This window comes from Lygodium microphyllum, chromosome 24 (genome assembly GCF_053477565.2).
Source record: "Lygodium microphyllum isolate KBCC chromosome 24, Lygodium_microphyllum_v1.1.10, whole genome shotgun sequence".
NCBI classification, from domain to species: Eukaryota; Viridiplantae; Streptophyta; class Polypodiopsida; order Schizaeales; family Lygodiaceae; genus Lygodium; species Lygodium microphyllum.
This window is the reverse complement of record NC_141158.1, coordinates 126,713,246-126,735,008: the sequence shown is the minus strand read 5'-3', so window position 1 is coordinate 126,735,008 and position 21,763 is coordinate 126,713,246. Positions and strand designations below refer to the sequence as shown.

The window sequence follows — 21,763 nt, the reverse complement described above, 5'->3', positions numbered from 1 at the left end:
AGCGGCGTTTGGCCCATCTTATTCAAGTATTTAGCTTGAAATCTTATCAGCAGGCCAAGCTGCATAACTTAACTAACACATTGCAAGATAGTGCCTGCCAGTCTCATAAGTTCTTTCGCGCCTTGCATGCTTCTTCGGCTCGCGAAAATATGACTTGACTCCAGGATTCGGAAGGTCGCATGGTCACGGATCCGCAAACCATTATCAATTGCGGATGCTACCCTTGCTACTCGCAATGTCCTCGCATCGTTTCGAACTACTAGGAGACTTTTCAGGATCCCGCGCGGATACCTTGATTTATGGGGGAAGCTTTCGTCGGAACTTCAGGGTAGGCAACCCTTTCCTGCCCTGGCTATGGATCGCCCTTGGCAGGACTGGGACCTTGCAGGCCGGTTGAGTCTGGAAAAGGCCTCTACTAATCAGGTGTATCATCTTCTCATAAAAGATCACCAATGGCTGGGTAGCTAATACTGTTTGGGGCTTGCGGAAATCACTGTCATGGTGGCAAGCAACGCTGATGGAGGGATGGCAGAATAAGGCTCCTTTCAAATGCAAGGTCTTTCTGTGGCGGGTAATGATTGGTGGTCTTCCTCTTGCCTCGGCCCTTTCCAAGCGTTGAATCTTGAATGGCAATTGTTTCTTCTGCACCACTACGGCGGAATCGGCCCGACATCGTTTTCTTTCTTGCACGCTCGCCAAGAATATCTAGTCACTTTTGTCGCAAATCTGGCGCGCAGTGGTGGGGTCCTCACTGACTCCTTTCGATTGGGTTTTTGTACGCCCAAAGTATCCCACACCGCCACCGTTACATATGAAGATCTTATTTCACTTTTTCAGATACTGGGGATGCTGGCACATTTGGACCACCCGAAATGCTTTTCTCTTTGATTCGGCTTCTAATGTACCGCGACATATTGCAAGGCTTAAAGGGCTCTTGCATTGGCAGCTAGATCTCATCAGGCACTCTGACTTGCTCCCTCGGGAGGATTTGCATTCTTGGCATTTGGCAATTGCCTCTGGGTCCTTGCCATGATTGGTGTAACCTTTTTAGTATACTAGTCCGGGGATTTCCCACACGTTGGCCTAGGGCCCTCGTGTCTCTTGTACTCATGTAATCATGTAATCTTGTAGTTTTTTTCGTAATTAATACAATTACCTTTTACGAAAAAAAAAAAGAGAGAGAGAGAGGCTTGGGGGAGAGAAATAAGAAAGAAAGAGAAAAAAAAAGAAAGGAGAAAGAAAAAAAGAAAGTTGTAGGCTTGAAGGAGACAGACCAAAAAGTACTTATTTTTTCATACTAAGTCGTACGGACATGTACCCTATCGTACCATATGGATCAATCCGTACTACGTACGGAGGAAACAAGTTTCACACGAGTTTCATAAAATGTTAGAAACGGGTTTCAATCTCGTTTGTGACACCTATGTATGAAATGAGTTTCTTGCTTTGGCACATTGTAAGTACAATTAAGGACGATTGCAAGGCTCTCAGGGAGAAGGTCGATTAGGGAGATGTAAAATTTTTGAATGCTTTGCTTCCTAGAGACATTTGATTAATTTAATAATTAAATGTGCAATGTTGAGATGCACATGTGATGTGCAAGCAAGCATTTCACAATAACAGGCCTAGGACCTTGAGAAAACAGTGGGAGTCAAAGGCTTTTGTAACAAGTTATGCTACCTAGGTCTAGGTGAATGTTGGTTTCGGTTTGGCCCTAGGATAGTTATTTGGCCTAGAAGTGTCAATGGTGACACTAGGGATTAGGCATTAATTTATTAATTAATGCTTGTCCATGGGTTAGTGAAGGCTTGAGACCACTTGAGGTTGCAAATGGCCTAGCCAATTAATTTGTGGATGGCATATCTAATTTTGGGTAGGGTCAAAAAGGGCTGAAAAATTAATTAAATGGCTGAAAATTGTTGGGAAATGGAAAAAGGAGGTTGCCACTTAGCAAAAATTCCCATTCAAGAGGGGAGAATTTGTTTGGGCCTGTTGGAGGCCCATTCAGTGCATGCAAGCTGAGAGAGAGGAAGAAGAGGTTGTTGATCAGTTTTCCCAGCTGTGGAGACCCTTTTGGGCCAGATGACACCAGCAAACACCTTTTTGGAGGTAGATAATAGCATTACTGACCTCTTGAGCAGCTGTCGATAGCAGGCACGTGCTGGCACCAGCCATTTCTGGTTTTTTGGACAGCAGGTGAACTTTTGGGTTGATTTGTATAGGCTAGCAACCATTTTTGAGTGTTTCTTGTGAAGAAACTGTGAAATTTCTCTCTACAGCATTCTCTCATGTTCTCCAGCCTATTGTTTGATATTCTTAGCCATTCTTAGCCATTTGTAGCAAATCTCAACCGGATTTGTGGACAGCAGAGGAATTTCTGCTGTAAATCTTAATTTACAATAGACGTTAGGGTTTAATAGACACCTTGGGACCCGTGTCAGCAATTAGAGGCATTGAAGAATGGAATCAGCAGTTGGAATTGGAAAAATGACAGTGATTTCATATGCCAGCCCATCCCAATTGATTTGGGGTAGTATTTTGCCAGTCAAGGGTCAAATTTAGACAAGTTCTAGGTGAAAATCAAGGGGCAAGTTGATCAAAAGGCTTGCTGATTATTTATGACAGCAAGGGGCGTTTGTATTAGTGGAGGAGATTGTAGAATCTTGGTTGTACTCCATCCAATTGCAATATAAGATATAGAAATACTGCAGGGGGCATTGGTTGTGGGGTCAACAAGGTGTCCAATGTGCGAGGTTGCATGGTAAAGTTTGTATTTCCAGTTTTGTGAATTTCTTAATTGCTTTAATTAAGTGCATAATCAGGTCCTCCCCACCCTTTCCAAGAAAGGAGGCTGGTTCCACTGCTGATGTAAGTGACTCAATTCACCTATGTATGAAGGCATGTGTTTCTTTGTGAACCGGTCTCTCTCATCAGCAGCATTGTGTGTGCTTCATAAGACTGAAAGGTATCAGGCAATGGATTGTGTGCAAAATCTTTAACAGAGTTTCTTTTGCATGCACAGTCAGAAACAGACATTCAGTCCATAATATGACAAGAATTTGATTACTTTTTGCTTAAATGATATGCTTCTCTCAGAAATCTTTTAATGTCAGTGATTGGACAGTAAGCGAAGCTAGTATTAACTTTGAAATAGTCTGGGTACTACTTTAAAATATGTGCCAAGCACTATCCATCTGTTTTTGAAAGTTTTTACTTTAGACTTTTTCCTCATTCTTTGACTGGAGGCATGTATGGTGTTTATATTGTCATCTGTAGGTGTTGGACCTAATGTCGCGCATGTTGGGTTTCTCTGAAGAAGACAAGCAAATGATCAGTATTGCTCAACAAGGGGGAGGAAAAGGTGTAGTTCGTGGGGTTCTAGGTCTACCTGGTCGAGTTGTTGGTGGGCTTCTCAAAAGTGGCTCATCATCTTCTGTGGCCTCTCCATCACAATCAGAGAATCAGGTGCTGTCTCATATGTTCCTTTTCAAATGAAAGCCTTCTGAAGCCTGTGATAAGTTGCTGTTAGAACTTTGCTCATTGTGCATTAACTAGTTAAGTTGATTTTACAGCAGCAACTTTAATCTTGCAGTTCTTATTGTTCTAATATCCACCAAGTAAAATGGGTCTATTGTGGGGTGTTATATTTAAGTGCCTTTTGTGTCGGTAAGAATACTAGATCTACTGACTGTAGGCAACGATGTTTTTTTTGCAAATAAAGTGTGGTTAATTATATTACTTTAGAAAAAACCCGGAATACAAGTTCTCATTCTCAACAGATTAGCTAGAGCTGATGCAGAGTCACAGATATATCAGATGTAAAAGTCTCTTACGGCGGTCTGGAGGGGATGGGGGCAAGAAACCATGGAGGGGGGTTGTATCGCCATCTGGGGCTGCCTGGCTGCATTACAAAAAACAGGTCCTGGCCGCCCCAAGTGCGCATGAAATAACAACGGAGCTCTTGACGAGCCCTAGACTCGCCTTGCAACTGGTCCCATTGGCTGCAGAGGGAGTGGATGATGGAGGTCTAGAGCTCTGCTAAGGTCACATGTACTGAAAGTCTCTCTCCGCCAAAAGCCTCCTGACACAGTGCCTTCCAGATATGCCATCCAGTAAGACTCCCTATGATCTCCCATACCTCAAAGTGGTGTGCTGTGGGCTCCAGTACGTGGCAGATGGGCAGCACCTCCAAACTGACCACTGCACACGACCCTACCTCAATAATGAATATCGTGTCCTGCATCCTGGCTTCATACAGAAGGTGATGGCCGTGGCTGACTGCCTGCCAGCACAAAGCTCCCCACGAGATACATCCAAGACTAGGTGCTATACGGTGGAGGATACGGCATGCTCCTCTCCACACGAGCTGCGCCGCCTCACACAACCAAAGGCAGTGCTTTGGAGTTTCTTGAGGTTGCTATGTGCAGCACTTACAACCTCCCTCCTACATCTGGGCTAGCCAACTGCCCACCGCCAAGCCTCCATGTGCCACCAGCCATAAGAAATATGATACCCTCCTCGGCCTCCAGCTATCCCATAGGCGGCGCCAAAAGGTCCATCCGAAAGCCCCCGTGATGCTATGCTCCGCCTAGTGCTTGCTATGTGACAACGCCCAATACATGTCTTGCATCAGTACGTGACTGTTAATCCTGGATGTGTACTCCAGGAACCTCGGTGGCTTCTTGGTGACTGCAGTGGCCGGCCATAGCCACTCTCCTGGGTCCCACTCCAGCTCATCAAGTGGCCTACCCTCCCAGATCCAGAGGCGCCACTCCTTGAGCTTCTCCCAGAAGACATAAGGTCCAACCGCCATGTCTTCCCTTGAAGGCCAATCATCCGAATCCTCCTCTATGAAAGAACAGCTATCCCCTCATCCTGGTGCCCTCTGTCAAGGGCCGGACGCCCCCCCTCCTACACGGTGAAGAAGGTCCCATATGGAGCGCCACCCACTCTACGTGCCACCTATAAGGGGATACCTGCTGGTGAAAACCTAGTGGTCCATACCTCCGCAGGCTCTATCGGCTCTTGTATCGGGGGTGCAAGCCACTCTTGAGGTATTGTTGCATCTATCTCCCTTCTCTTCAACTCAACTTCTCTCTAGCAGCCTGATACTCGCTGCAACATCTCCTTGTCCACCATCCTGTACACCTCCTCTGTGCCCCATCCCGATCTCTGACGTGGGGGTTCTAGATCACCGGCTGACGGTGGTCTATCTCCTCCTGGCAACTTGGGGGGCTCTGGATTAGGGCCTTTCGGTAGCTCTGCCACACACGGAGCAAGCTGTGTAGGAAGGGGGATCTGGGGGGCTCGATCTAGGTTGTCTTGAAGATCCATCTCAGGGACGGCCTCCACTCACCGCCAAGCCTCGGTCTACAGTCTTGAAGACCCTCCTGCAGTAAGACCTTCCAAGTCTGCCCTCCTGGTGTGAGGCCGCAGACAAATAGCTTGCCCAAGAGGGCCATACTCTCATAATGTGAGTCTATGATCCCAAGCCATCCCTCTAACCGATGTTGGATAATGGTCGCCTATGCCACTTTGGCCCGGGAGTCCCTAGAACCATCTGACCCGAAGCAAAGGAAATTCCGCACTAGGCGGCGAGGTTGAACTACCCAGGATGAGGAGAAGCACTAACGCGAGGCGATGTACCAAGCCGTCGCTAGGAGGACCTGGTTAACCACCAGTGCGCTCGATCTACTAGGGAGAGGTGAGCAGTACTCCAATAGGTCAACTTTCTCTTAATAGAGTCAAGGACAGGAAGAAACTGTTGGGCGGGAGTGATTTCGAGTCCCACCTGGAACCCTAGGTAACAGACGGTTTGCCCTTTGCACACCCATCTAAATCCTAGGTAGACGCCCCATTGCGTGCTAGAGTCTGGGTCTGTAAGGAATCCAACTGACTTTCGCCAGTTGATTTTCGCTCCCATTGTAGTACAAAACATCTCAAGAGCCAGTCTCACTCTTTCTAGCATCAACTCATCATCCTCTATGTAGAGTGCTCTATCATCTGCATACTCTGAGTCTAACAACTCCCTTTTCTCTCTCACTGGAAGTCGTAGGCCGCGTAACCGGCTCACTCGTGACCTGAGGAAGTGCGACATCGCCTCTACAAAGAGTAAGAATAGGTACGGGGCCAGGGGGTAGCCTTGTCGGCGAACGGATCTCTCTAGTCGAAACTCCTCTTCTCGCCTACCACCTGTGAGAACCTTGTTGGTAGCCGATTTGTAAAGTACGGAGACCTCGCGGATCCATGCTTGGGGGAAGCCCAACCTCACCATGGTGCCCTCTAGAATTCCCAGTCCACCCTATCATAGGCTTTCTCGAAGTCCAGGAGTAGTATGGCCAGTCCCTACCCACTGTGCGAAGCCTACTTTGTCGCCTCAAAGAAGGTGAATACATTGTCTAGGATGCTCCTATCCTAGACAAAGCTTGTATGTGTGTCATGAATGATGTCTGGAAGCACCAGGCAGAGTTGCCTACCAATCATCTTTGCCAGGGCCTTATAGGTCATTGACAATAAGGTGATCGGTCTCCATTGGGAAAGCTCCAACTGGTCTCCCCCTTTGGGGAGAAGATTGATGAGGCCTGCCGAAAGACTCCTTGGCATCTGTCCTGAAGTGAAAATCTCCTGGAAGGCCATCAATAAGGGGTCCTTCACCACCTCCCAATAGGTAGTGAAGAAGGCCTTAGAAAGGCCATCCTCTCTCCGGCATTTCTACCCATCCTGTGTATGGAAAGCCTCCTCTAGTTCATTCTCTCTAAAGGGGACTACGAGGGATCGTCCCATCTCCTCTGTGACAAGGGATGAGATGTGATCCCAGACCTGCTGTCTACATCGCTGTCCTCTAGCTAAGGCTGTCTCTTGTTGTAAAAGGCGTTTGTAGTAATCGGTGGCAATCTACATCACCTCGTGTGGGCTAGAACGAGTCCTCTCATACTGATCCGGAAGGCTGCGTATTTGCTCTCTTGAGGTGTGGGGCTGGTGCACCTGGAAAAACTCCCTGCACATCGTGTCCCCCTTCTGCGCCTAGAAATTTGCTGAGGTTCAAAATTAGAACTCCGAGCGCCTGTCCTCTAGGTTGGTGATGGCTGCTCACGCACGCACCTCCTGTGTGTGGAGGGTGGGATCCCCTAGTGCCTTCTATAATAATCTCTACGTGGTTGCAAGGTTCCACCGGAGTGCTCTCTCCTTCCAGCTCTACTGCCTAGCCTATAGGGCTACCTCCTGGCAGATACTGCTCGACTCGGCTAGGATCTCTGCAACCTCCTCTACGATTCAGTTCCTCTTGCCCCACTCCCTGGTCCAAATTTGCTAAATCAGTCTCTTCACCTTCTCCCTCCTATAGATCGAGTCAGGGATCCGACAGGATCGTGTGTCTAGGGCAGATGCTAGGGGATCAAGTGTCAGGAGAACTGGGCAATGATCAGACAACGTGGTGCCCGCCACTGCCCAACCTGGCCTCCACGAGAGCCTCCCCACTCTCTCATATAGTACTTGTCCAACCTCTCCAGCAGGACTCCACCTAGCCGCCTCCCAAGAGAAGTCCAACGACCTCTTCCTCTTGTGGAAGGCAGGGTCTCTCCAAGCATCGTGTGCTCCCACTGCCAATAGAAAGACCTCCCATGCCTCCTGCTCCTCCCCAGCCATGCCCTAGTAGTTTCTGCCTCTGCCCTGTTAGTTCTCTAAAGCCTCGAGGTTGTTAAAATCTCCTCCAACAATCCAAGAGTCCACCTCTGGGAGTCCTGCTGCAATCTCTACCTAGAATGTGCTGCATGTCCTAACCTCAGTAGGGGCATAGACATTGAGGACTCCAAGGCACGAGTCCCCAATATCCAATCTGATCCATATAACCCTCGCTACCACTATCCTCTCGTGGTCTTGTACACAGGTGGTGAGACTCAGGCTAATAGAGGTGTATACGCCTCTACTCCTACCACGGACACCGATGGCGTGCTCCCAATAAGTGTATGAACTGCCCATGAGTACATTCCCTACCCGCTAGGCCTGGGCGAGAGTGAGCTTGTGCTCCTATAGAAGTAAGATGTACATCCATCCGGCAAGGGTAGTAGGCTACAGCTCCTATCGAACAATCAACTTCCTGGAACCATGTGTCCCACTATAGTGGAGGTTATTCACATTCCAGGATGCAAGGTGTAAACTCATAGGGAGACCTGTGACTGACCGAACATGCATCTATTCAGTGTGGAAGCTGCTAAGGAAGAAGAGGAACTATGAGGCATACATATATGCTTCGCTACCGGCCTGGACGGTGAACTCCATTCATCGATGGTGGCCCTTGGGCGAACCATGGGGGTGATGGATGTGCCTGGTGGTACCGCTAAGGCATCAATCAACCAAGCTGAGAGACAAGACTCCGTACATTGGTAGAAATGGGCCGCCTATGCCAAGGGCCACTCGATCACATCCATCGGCGCTCTCCACGGTGGAGGGACTGAAAAGATAATGCTCAGATGAGGGACCTCGGCCCTAGCCCACCAGTTAATGTCTATTATGCAACCTGGCCATTGTTGGAAGAAAAGTGCCAATCCACCTTCTCCCATCCACTAGGACATGTGGTCTACCACCAAGCTCTTCACCTCCTCCTCTATCTGAGTCGTCGTCCAATCTCCAATGTGAGAGGTCTGAAGGAAGAAGGCATAGTTTGGTCTATCCGATGGCGCTAGTAGACGGACTTTGCTGCTCCTAGACTTGCGTACCACGAAGATTTCCCACCTCTAGGGGTAGTGGGAACTCTCCGTGCTCCGCAACTCTCAGGTGAGACTATGGCCCACTGCGAAAAAAATCATGTGGTAGCAGTTGTACCTGTCTTGGGAAAGTGTGACAAGTGGCATGGACGGATGAACTACTAGCTGTGTGGGGAGGGGAGGGGGGGCTAGACTGCCGGTGGGTGGAGGATGTCGGCGTATGGGGGTCCTCACCTCTTGTGGGAGGGGGGGGATGGGTGGGGTGGGGGTCACCTGTGTTGGGTAGGGATTAGGGGGGACTACTTTCATTACTTTCTATCTAAGAATATAAAATGGTAATCCTAAGTAATATAACAACGAAGTAATATAAAATATAACAACTATAAATGGTAATCCTAAGTAATATAAAATAGTTGTTATATTCTCAAACCAATAAAATTGATGTTATATTCAAAATAGTTGTTACCAATGGGTAAGTGAAATTATTTTTGTATCTTTGGTAAGAAGATGGAACATTATAAGAATCTTGAAGGTTGGGTATTCAAAACAAGCCAAAATCTCAAAGTTTATTTTAATGAGCCCAATAAAGTAAACCAACAAGACAATAATCTAATGACATAAAATAGTTACAAGTAAACAAATTTTTTTAACTTCTATAGATATGAAGAGGGCAAAAACCATAACCTCGGATGATTTTTCTCGAAGTTCCAGAAAATGCCCTAACCGGATCAATTTACCCATTTCATGCAATTTGGTTGGTTACATGTCTTTTATAGCACCTTTTATGTTATGCCATATAGAAAGGGATTGTCTAGAATCGGTTGGATCCTTAAACTATGAAAACGACTTTTACATGATGGCGTAGGATAAGGTGAATCCTCTATCTAAGAAGAACGGGATGTGGTTCTTAGAGAATGTTTTCATCTCGGTGTTTTCTTTTTATTCTCTAGTGTTTCCAGAGCTTTTTAGTGGTTGCATAGAATGGTCAAAGCCTTACAGACGACGAAATTGCTAAAAAGAAATATTTCTCGCACGTGTTCTTTTTGAGAGATGGGTTTCTCACGAGTGCTTAAAGGATAGGTTACTGATATTTTCTTTCCCTTGGAATGGAATTTTTTTAACTTCCATAGCTATTTCCCTCTAACTCCATCCTGTCACATCGTCGCCGTTGCTGCACCTTTTGTAATGTTACGTGGATAGGAAAGCATAGAAATAAAATAACCAACGATATGCCTAGATAAACCAGTGGATATAGAGAGCAAATATGAAATAAAAGAAGATACGACGTCTGCAAGTTGGAAACAATCATTTCATATCAAACAATATAATCTCAGACTAGGCTATGAAAGCTAGAGAACCGTGCTTGGTCCAAATCCAAGCACCTAACCCAGATACTATATAAATAAAAAAGGTTCTCTGCCACATTGCTTAAGGGGTACGAGAGGATTGGTTTTTGAAAAACTACTTTTCTTTTATTTATTAGAACGGCATAAAAAGTAAATAGTTGCTTTAACGCTTGCACTAAATATGGGCCTGTCCTATGACGTTCTAAACCTAGTTCACGTATCTTTAAAAGACGAATAGTCATCGTCAAAATACCAAACTTTCCTATTGATGTGCATTGGGCTAGCTTTGAATTTCCTCATTTCACAAAGGTTTACTTTCTTGTTTCCACATTAAATCAACTACCAAATATCCCTAATGCTTAATGGCACAGGTAAAAAACAAACAAAAAAGCCCCCGGACCTGAAATCGTTGGTTTCACATCAAATAGACATATGGCTTAATAAGTAAGTAAACCAAAGTAATTAAGGCTTTTGAGGGCCAAAACTAAGAATAGACAGCGATGTGTATTGTGTGTGCATCGAAGAGGACTTGAACCTCTAACCACCTAGTTCGAAGCTAGCCACTCTATCCACTTGAGCAATCAATGCTAAAAAAATGTAACTTGACATGGCTTTTTCCATAGGATCATTCATAAAAAATCCAGTGTATTTAACTATATCTTCTTTTTGAATGACAGTATCATTATTGAACATAATAATTCCTATCTTCTCATTCTCAGCATTTGAAGCCATTCCTTTGGAAAGTAACCTCATAAAGTTCACTATGTGATTGATATAGAGGAAAGGGATGAAAATTTTCTCGCCATGTTAGTTTGTATTTATTTGAAAGAAAGTAAGTTTTAACGGAATAAACTAAGTAAATGGAGCACTAAAGCCAAATATGTATCCATAGCTATGCAGAGACGGAGAAAAATAGATAGGTATAATTGAAAGATGAAAAACTACGCAAACGAGTTAACATTTATATAGTTTTAAATCATAGAATCATGGTGATTTTATTTCGTTACTTTCTATCTCATTACTTAGGATTTTATGTCCAAACGGAAATAAAATGGCCTTCACATGTTTTCGTTACTTTCTATCTAAATGGCCTACGCGCCAATCGCTTGCCATCGCTGCATATTGCTTTGCCAGGCCAGACAATGCAGCTGATCGCGAATATGGCTTATCGTATGCCATAGCAAAGACTAGCTATATCGCATTGATTATGTTTTTTTTCTGCGATCATAATATTTTTTACAGGTCTAGCAAGTGTCATAAAGCGGCAATCTAGCTAATTCATTTTATTTTGGGCAAACACGTAAGGTTGTTGAGAACCTCATATATATGGGTTTTTCCTTCAACTTCCCCGAGTTAAAATAACATGTGGCCGTATGTAAGAACACTACGTTAAAGGCATAGCGAAATAAAAAGGATAGAAACTGAACCTTTTGCCAGACAATACGATATGAACTACCATGTAGCCTTCACAACTCCAGGTACTTGCGTCAATTACAGTGTCTCTGATTTTAATATCCTTATGATTTGATTATTGCAATATATATCATAAATGGTATGACAAACATACCTTGTCTTCACATCGGATCAAGAACTAGGTCAGATGGATTAAAACCCGCTAATTCATAGGGAGCCGCCGAATACGCTAGCTACACCCAACATGTGGAAAGGATGCATAAGGATGTTGTGCTCAGCTTGGAAAACAATCATAAAATTGAAAGTACTAGAAATACCTAGAGGCATATCGTCTGAGAAGCTTCCTTGACCGATTGGATAGATCAAGAATACGGCGGCAGCAGCTATGATGGGAGCTGAGTATGTGTCAGCAATCCAAGGGCGCATACCTAAGCGGAAGCTTAATTCCCACTCACGACCCATGTAGCAAGCTACACCAAGTAGGAAGTGAAGAACAATCAGCTCGTAAGGACCACCATTGTATAGCCATTCATCAACGGAAGCTACTTCCCTAATGGGGTAGAAGTGTAAACCTATAGCTGCAGAAGTAGGGATGATAGCAGTGGAGATAATGTTGTTCTCGTATAGCAAAGATCCGGAAACAGGCTCACGAATACCATCGATATCTACAGGAGGAGCTGCGATGAAAGCAATGATAAATACAGAGGTTGCGGTTAACAGGGTAGGAATCATTAAGACACTGAACCATCCGATGTAAAGACGGTTCTCGGTGTTGGTGATCCAGTCGCAGAAGCGACCCCATAGGCTTGCGCTTTCTCGTCTTTCTAAAGTTGCGGTCATGGTAATTTTTGGTTTTCAAAGCAATGAGTGATTCCCCAGGCGAGTGTGCTTGTTAACTTATACTATATCATGAAATTCTATTCGTGTTAACTAATCTTGATTCTTCAACATGCAGAAAAAGAAGGGAAGGTCTATTGATATTTTGAACGCCTCTGTTTCTCATCCTTGTTATACATTATGTATTCAATTTTCGGTAAGAAAGAATTGCGGAGTTCTCTTCTGTATCTCATTGGGAAGAGAAATGTAGATCATCCATTGACAACCAAATCAATATGGATTCCCAGCCCCTATAGAAACCAATATCCTAATATGACAAATGGGACTACAATATTTTGTCCATGGTGGGATTCTTTTCATGAAATGGAATTGCTCGAAGAGAATCAAAAGATTGCAAGTGACACAAGAAATGAGTGAGAAAAAATGAAATTTCTTCTCAGTCAAATCCCCTTGGATCGAAGTTGAAGCTCTGTACATTTGGATGAAGCGTGAAGGTTTTGTTCCCGGTTCGCAACTAGAAAAAGTTTCCCGAATCGTGACAATTGATTGGAGCACGTAGATCCCTCAACGTATGCTGCAATTTGTTCTGGTTCCACGATGGATCTCTTATCAATATTTCTCCGATGAGTTTCTCAACTCTGCATTAGTCTCTTCCCCCTCGATAAGGAAAAGGCATTCGAGGAAGAGACTTTCAGAGTATAATCAATCATTATCAATCTTCTCTTAGGATTCCAATATGTTTCTTCTTTGTCATCCGATTCTTTACTATAAGTTTCTAGCATATTCCGATTCCTAATACCTGCCACTACACAGCGAACGGAAGGTTTCAATCCACGAAGAAAAAGGTAGAAATAGCTCTGTAGTAGCTACTGAGGAAAGCAGGTACGCAAACAAGGCCGTTTAGCCATAGCAGTATTATACTGTAGAACACTCGCACTATCCAAGGTAATAGATATGTAAATAAACCCGCAACGCAGTGTTACACTGTAAAGCTCTCGTATTATCCGAGGTAATAGATATGTAAACAAGGCCACTTAGCCATAGCAGTTACTGTAGGAGCTCTTGTGCTATCCGAGATAATAGATATGCAAACGGGATGACCTCTCGTATAATAATTATAATCACTTTATTATGAACCAAAAGTTTTATTTTTTTAGTTGCTTAGGCAACGCCCAACTTTCTTAGAAATAAGAAAAATTCTTTATGATAGGCATGGTAAGAATAGAATGTTAAATTTAGAATTAAGCATCTCCAGTATTCATATGTTATTAAAGTTGTGTTGTCTAATTGTCTATAATAGAATGTTAAGTTTTGGAAGAAGAATTGTTTATGATTAGCATGGCAGGAATAGAATGGCAGGAATAGAATGTTGAGTTTTGGATTAAGCATTCCCAGTATTCATATGTTATTAAAGTTATGTTGTCTAGTTGTCTTTCTTTTGTGTTCTAATTCAATATCCAAACCCAAGAAAACTTATAAGTCTTTATCTATAGTCAGTCCTCGTATCTGTAATAGCGTGTGAGGAAAGGCTGGCGAGAGGGGCAGCCTGTCACGATAACGGGGCGGTCAATGCAAGGAGAGGCCCAAGGCAGACAGGCGGGAAGAGGGAGGTGCAGTGGCAAGCAGAGAAGAAGGGAGGGGGTGCCTAGTGGCGAACAGGCGGGCAAGCAGTGGGAGGACAGCATGTTGATAGGGGCCCAATGGCGGACAGGCAGAAGGGGGGGAGGCGCAGAGGCAGCCAAGACCAACACTACCATCCGACTCCCGGAATGGGACCACCTAGAGTCGGCAGACCAACTCCCAGAATCGGACCAACCGGACCACTAGAGTCGCGGACCACCCTTAGTCTGGACCACTAGAGTTGGACCAACCCAGAATCAGATCATCAGGCCGTGGGAGGGCAGCAGAGTGGTGGCCAGGGAGGGGGACTCAATGACAGTCAGAGAAGGGGGGAGGCGCTATGGCAGCAGGAGAGATGGGGGAGGCGCTATGGCGACACGCAGCACGTCGGTAGGGAGCTGAAGTCTAGAAAACTTCTTTGTACCATCCATTGTTGGCAACGTCAAGTTTGAAGGCTGACGACGAGAATACTTGGATACAAGAATCTCATTAGGCAACGATGTTGATTGCTGTGAAGCATTAGACTGTCCTACCAAATGTTTGAACCTATATCCAGCATCTATCCATTGTTTTGTATATTACCAAATCAAAGTTTTGCACTATGTAAAGAAATAGTAGGGCTTGCAATGGAGACAACAAAGTTTGTATGACAAACACTAGCAGTGAATGAACTTAGTAACTCAGAGCATAAATCAATTACTGATAAATGATGATACAATGACCTCAGGCTTCTGTCTCTAGGATTGGGACTGAGGAGAGTCAAGGAGTCGGTGACATTGGAGTGGCCAACATGACAGCATTATCTTGAAGCTTAGATGTTGAGATGAGTGGCAACACCTATATGAGGAGGAAAGAAGAAGATGGGTATGCTGTCTCGGCTGATGAAGGGCAGCAATGCTTCTATAAGGTCCTTTTAGGGGGGCAGGTGGCAGCCTTCAGAGTAAGGGCAGCAACCTGTAGCAAAAAGTACTAATTGGGGCTGATGAGACCCAAGGAATCGGTGCTGGATTGGCTCAAGATGACAGCATTGTCTTGATACTTAGGTGTTGAGATGGATGGCAGCACATCCATCCGGATGATGAAGAAGACAAACACAACCACTTGGGGGTAGGCAGCAGCCTTAAGACGCAGATGGCAGCAACCAGGGTGGCATGCAGCTTTGATGGTGTGGGTGGCAGCCTCCAAGACAAGGCGGAAATCTGTAGGTAAGGGCGGAAGCCTACATGTAAGTGCAGGAACCTGCAGGTAGGGCGGCAGCCACCAGGGCAGGGTGGCAGCTCCAAGTAGGTGGCGATAGCAACCAGAGCAAGGTGGCAGCCTCACAACAGGGTGCCAACCACCAAAGCAGGGCAGAAGCTTGGCTGAAGAGGAGAGGGGAGAGGAGGGACTTGAAGAAAGGGAAGTACGAATAGAATGATCAGTGATTAGTATGGATGCCTATAACATATCCGTATACATGGGCTTCTTGCCATTTGTCCCATTGCCACAATTTGACAAATATTTTTTTGGCCCTGTATTTGCGGAGTTAAACTAGGGGTGACATGCATGATAATGTTGTGCTAATTGAGGCCTGTAATTTTACTTGCTCAATACCCCCTCTTTGGCCCAAAAAGGTGCCCAAGTTAGGGGAGAGCAGAACTCCGAACTTCTTTACCCAAAAGTTCCCATCCCAAAGGCACCAAGGCACCAATTGAACGGCCTTGTGAGGGATTGCCCAACGACCTACCAAAATCACGGAGGTGATGGATATCTTCTATTGGGTAGCCCAAGTCAAAGGGTCTTTTAATCTTTAATTTTTTATGTTTTAAAGGCTAGAAAATAGTAGCAGGGATCCTTTACAAAGAACAATCAGGTGGCAAGGTTGTCGATGAAAAAGATCACAATAGTTGAGTTTGGAGTGAAACACAATCCTTCAGAACAATCTGAAAAAGGAAGAAGGGGTAGAGACTTGAATCGGCTTGTGGTGCCAAGAAACAAATGAAAACTGAAAGAGGCACTTGCACCATAGGTTGAAACCTGAGTAGCTAAAGAAACCTTAAGGTTGATAGCTCTTGCCACCATGTATGAATGTCCATCAATGTATGGTCACAATGGACTCTAAATCCCCCTTTGAATAATTGGATAAAGTCAAAGAGCTTCTCAATGTAGGAGATTCATTGTGAGTTTCCCTTCGAAGGAGTTAAGAATCCAAAAAATTATGAATAATGGCCTTTAGGGAATTGGAATTGTTTGCGGTGAGTGTCAAAGAAGGTATTTGGGATTGGGGCTGTTGTGGAATGAGGTAGCTACTGGAGGTGAACTTCCGATGATGTGTAGAAAAGGATTGGGAGGGAGAAATATCACAAAGAATCTCCTAGATGCTCATGTGGGAATATGTCCTTGGAATCATCATTGGATGATTAGGAATGCATAGCTCTTGTGGAGCCACACGTAGCTGATAGTGATTGACTCGTGAGGGAGCAACCCATAGAGATGAGGGTGTCCAACAACCATTGTTTCTCGATGGAGCAGATTGCAGAACTGAGGGTTGTGGAAGCCGTTGAACCTGAAAATAGGTAGGGAAATCTTCGCAATTAGTTGCGTTGATCTGCAGGATGCTCGGTGGGGTCTCATGGCCTTTAGGTGCTCGAAAGGACTTGGGGTGTGAAGCCATCTTATTGCCTTGAGTGTAGTACTCCAATAGTTGATGCAAACAATCTGTGCTGCCTAGAATGGTGACACTTGGCACAAGGGGTGCCTTCGGGAGGTGGATATACTTCAGCGGGGTAGGTAGCAACGGTTGATGATGATAAAATGTGGTTGAATGACATGATTTGCCACTATAGGTGCACTAAATGGTTAGTGCTGCAACTTGGGGGATTGAGCCATGGCACTGGTTATGAAAACTTGGATGGAAGGGTTGGATGGGATCATTGGAGCAAAATAGAGAGTTCTCTCCCTAGTGTCGCAATAGAAAGGAGTGTAGGGAATATGAGATATTAAAGGTCTCCTCGCTTCCTAAAAAGCCATGGGCTCTTCATGTGGAATAAGGATCTTTAGCTCATGAGCACCTTTTGTATGATATATGTAAAGAAACAGTAGGGTTTGTAGTGGAGACAACAAAATGTGTACAAGGAACATCAGCAGTGAATAAAGTATCGATGAATGAGATATGATGACCTCAAAGCTAAAGCCTCCGTGTCTCTAGGATTGGGGTTGAGGAGACCCAAGGAGTTGGTGACATTGGAGTTGCGCAAGGTGACTGCACTGTCACGAAATGTGGAGATGGGTGGCAACACCTATAGGAGAGAAGAAGGTGGCTATGCTGTCCTTGCTGATGAAGGACGGCGTCACATCTGAGGGTTCTCCAAGGGGGCAGGCAGGAACCTTTAGAGGAAGGGCAGCAACTTGCATCAAAAAATGCAGATGTGTGGCACTCTCCAGGGCTGGCAGCACCTAAATGCAGGTTTCTGTGGGTAGGTGGTAGCTCCAGATGATGAACAATGAAACACGGCGTGGGGGTATGCAGGAGCCTCAAGAGGCAGGCAGCAACAACCAGAGTGGCAGGCAGCTGTGCTGGTGTGGGCAGCAGCCTCTAGGGCAGGGCAGGAACCTCCAGGTAAGGGTGAGCCGCTACAGCAGGGCAGCAGCTCCAAGTAGGTGGCAGCAGCAGCCAGAGCAGCATGGCAGCCTGGCTGAAGAGGAGGGGAGGGAGGGCTCAGAGTGGAGTGAATAGAATGATGAGTGATGAGGATGGATGTCCACATGTCCTTATATAGTGAATTTTTGGGCATTTGTCCTATTGCCATAAATAAAATACCTTAATAAATAAACTTTCTGGCGCTGATTTTGAGGAGTCAAATTAGGCCGAAATGAATGATAATTTTGTGTCAATTGAGGCCTTGATTTTACTTGCTCAACATAGTAGCCATGGCTATTCAAATTTTTGGCAATAGTTCTGTACTCATGGAGCTGAAATTTGGAAGTATGCGATAGTTGTCCTTGGTGATGGAGACAGTTTTTGGCGATTATTTTGCACATATGTGCTGCACCTGTCTACTGTATCACCAATTACCGTGTGTTGCCCAAGATATCTGAACATGTATTGACTTATGGAAATACTTGATATAATCAGGAAGTCTTCATCACTTTTTGTACTTCATGCTAGCATGTTGTGTATCCAGGCCTATACAGCAGATTGAGATCGTGCATATAGAAGTGTGATCAATTCAATATTCCTTCAGCCACTTGTTTAACTCAATTTTGTGATTTGTCTGCAGTCTTTTGCAGACCTCTGGATTGATTTTCTTCTCAAAGAAACAGAAGAACGAGAAAGGAGAGAGGCAGTTGCCACAGAAGCGGGAGCATCAGGGGAAGGACACTCTGCACCTTCTCACAACACAAATCATATTCAAGGATCCACCAATATCTCATACAGTGGAAGTAATGACACAGCTTATCGACCAAAATCTACTCCTGAACTGGTGCCTGTAAATGGACCCCCTGCAATGCTAGATCAGGCCAATTCAGCCAGTGAGTTTTCAACCGTTCCCTTGAATTCAGTCTCAACTGCACCTATCGCAAGAGGTTTTCTTCATACAAGGACTTCCAACACTTAGGCTTTGTATGCTCTTTCTACTTGGAGGCAGTAAAAAATGCAATGAGCCCATCTCAGGTGCTTGATTCTGCAAATTCTATTTATCACAGTAAGCATACAGAGCTGCCTTGCTCAGGAGTGTACAGTCAGATGTTCAAGCAGCTGGTGGGCTGCATAGGAGGGTTGCAAGCTATGTAATGTACATTTTGAGCCTTCTAGTCGTCTTACAGGACTAACAATTCCTCCAAAAATAGTTTGCACCTTGCTGAAAATGAGGTGATTATTCTTGTAATATGAGCATTCTTTGTTAGGTTTGGAATAAGCAACTTCAGAATCATTGGTAGTGTTATCCATTGACCGTGCCCATACTCTGTTATTAAGGACACTTGTTAACACCTCGCATGTACTACCACAGGACCTTGGTCTGAAATTGTACATCAAGATTTTAATCACACAACTACCTCATGAACATTTATGGTCTCTCCTTTATAGTTCTTTAGCATCCCTCTTTTTTGGAAGAGATTTGAGATGGATGCAAGGTTGCTTTTTCCAATCAAGTATACTGTTGTCCTCTCTTTTTCTTTTTCTTTTTTTTCTGTAATATCCTCTCTCTCTGTCACATGTAAAGGTTGTTGATTTAAACAATGTTTAGATGTATGAGGGGTCAAATGGCCAGCACACAAAAGCATGATATACACAGCCAACAGTGCAACTTGGCAACCAGTAGAGAAAACAAATATGGTTGAAGTTTGATCTTGAATGACGAAAGTGGGGACAATAGAATTTGTGAACAAATTGCTAATAAGTGGAGTGGAAGGATGACCTCTATCCATGGAGCAGCCACCTTTTGACTGGCAACACTCGCATAAGCAATATAACCTCTTGCCATAACAATCCCCAATATGACCTTGAACATTTGTAGACAAATCAAATATAAAAACATTCATTGTTTTCTAGATACATCACGTGAAATCAAGCAAATGGGGATGTTCCACTTTGCAAGTTAGTAGTTGACATTTTACACAAAATCCACTTGGCTTGTGATTTGTTGAAGTCATAGAAGTCCTCCAGGGAAATAAGTCCCCACACCTATCTAGTCATTTGTCATACAATGAAGAGATGGAAGACAATATAGTAAGTGATAAGTTAATGGCCATGTGAAGATGATAATGACCATTGATATGTTAAGTGTAGAGCACGGAGCTATCTAACCAGGTGATCCATAATCAATATCTGTGTGTGTTGAGCTTGCCATCTCAACACTACTCAAGACTACATCTTTAGAACTCTAAGCAAGCTTCAAAATTTTTAAAGCTTCCTTACACCCAATACCTTTGTGACAATGCCAGTTATTGTTGGTATGAAAAGTACATTTGCTATGGGCAAAATTGTGGTGTTGCAATAAATCTTTTATTGGGATATCACCTATTAAGATTCTCTAACATACAACAATCTTTGATTTTCATAGCGAAAGCACTTTCTTGCTAATTTAGCACTCGTAGTCATGTTGTACTACTTTCTCTATAACCAATCTTAGCTTGAGATGAATTCTACTTTCTTTGGGCATCGGAACACATATTGTCTTCATCTTGTTATCGAGTCTAAATCAATCTTAACTTGAAACTTGGCAATGTTGATATACGGAAATAACAAAATGCCTAAAAAACACATGTTTTGGACTATTGACAAATCAAAATCCAAGTGTTGTCATTGGTGAATTCATGACAGCTTTTTTAGTTAATCAAGCAATTTGTAAGTGGCTAGCACCTCAACTTGGATAGAGTTTGCATTCTATTGGGGTTGAGAATGCAAACTAGTAAACACAAGAACCAAACAAGTTGATTCCTTGAATACCATTCTGGGTGCTTGAATTTGAGTGTTGCCATATGAAATTCCACTCTTTTCAATAAATCGAGCATCCAACAAGTGGATTTGTTCATGTGCTTAAGAGTTAATAGCGTGTTGCAAGGGACGTAAATTTGGCCTAAAGAATTGCATTTTCTTTGATAAATCGAATAGATTGCACCAATTTTATTGAAGACTTTTAAGTTGGGGGTAAGGAAAATAAGAAGTAAGAAGCTATGCTAATCATCCCTTCTTATCCCAATTGGAGGCAAACATACAAAAGGCAATTGTAATATTTTCAAAACATTAAACTTGTTTTTGGTGTAGAAGAAAAAGCAATCCAACAAGCTTCTAGTGACCACCAATAGGATTTCCTAAAACTTGGTAGTTGTATTGTGAGAGACAACAATACCCATTGGCATATTCATTTTGAAAAATAAGGTGGTCAAGAGGAACGTGATACCTTTCCACCCAAATATTAATAAGTTCCACCAAGTAAAAGTCATTGGGATAAACTTTAAATTTTACCTTGTGATGCCTAGATTCCAAAAAAATTGAAGAGTATGAGATGCATATCACCTCTAACAGATGTAGTCATGATCACATGTCTTGGTTCAATAAAGAAGATGTAGATGCTTGACACTTGAGGCCATCCAACAGCAAGTAAGGAGAGTGGCTTGAGCAAAATGCTTAGAATAAAATCTCTCAAGCCAAATATAGGTGAGCTATCAAAAGGCCTTGCAAATCATGCCCATAGTGGTAAACATCCATGGTCACACTAGGAGTATAAACTCTATCAACCAAATAATATTTCCCTCATACAATATTTCCACAAGGATTGATATTCTCTTTGACATCCTCTCAAATTAATGAAGGTTGCAAAGAAGAGCATTAAAAGCCAACATAACCCCTCACATGCAAGCAACATTGCCACTATAAAGGAGTGAACAATCTTTGTTAGCATAAGAATAGCATGTCATCTTGTGTAGTTGAGCTTTTATTATGCAAATTATATCCCCATTGCTTGTGAATGATCGATTGCATTATGCATTTGAGATGAAATACCCTTGATATTCAATTGAGCTATCCTCATAATCACAAATGCATACGTATTAAAAACATTTTGTCCCATTTGTCATGTTAGGATATTGGTTTCTATAGGGCCTTGGTATCCACATTGATTCAATTTTCAGTGGATGATTCACATTTCTCTTTCCAACGAGATATACAAAATAGCTCTACATTCTTTGAAGAGATTCTTGAATCATCTCAATAATATATTCTTTTATTCTCCCTCACTTGCAAGGCCTACTTTTTATCAATAGCTCTCTTACTTGCCTCAAGCCTTTGCTATGTGTCTCCATAAGAGCTTTGTAGGAAAATTTAGTAACAAAAATAACATGTTTATGCCAGAAAGAGTAGCT

The 21,763-nt window shown here is 43.8% G+C and overlaps 1 protein-coding gene across 3 annotated transcripts in view; it reads left to right on the top strand.

Annotated features, from left to right (window-relative positions):
• The window catches only part of LOC148015627 (uncharacterized), a 214,619-nt gene extending 195,536 nt beyond the window's left edge, over nt 1-19,083 (top strand). For 2 of the 3 annotated variants that reach the window (XM_087665364.1, XM_087665363.1), the window contains exons 11-12: nt 3,277-3,465; nt 18,178-19,083. In XM_087665364.1, the coding sequence (XP_087521490.1) occupies nt 3,277-3,465; nt 18,178-18,516 (528 nt within the window). In that variant the 3' untranslated portion in view covers nt 18,517-19,083. The remainder of the gene's footprint in view (nt 1-3,276; nt 3,466-18,177) is intronic. The other variant, XM_087665362.1, reaches the window with a different exon arrangement.
• The last annotated feature ends 2,680 nt before the right edge of the window (nt 19,084-21,763 follow it).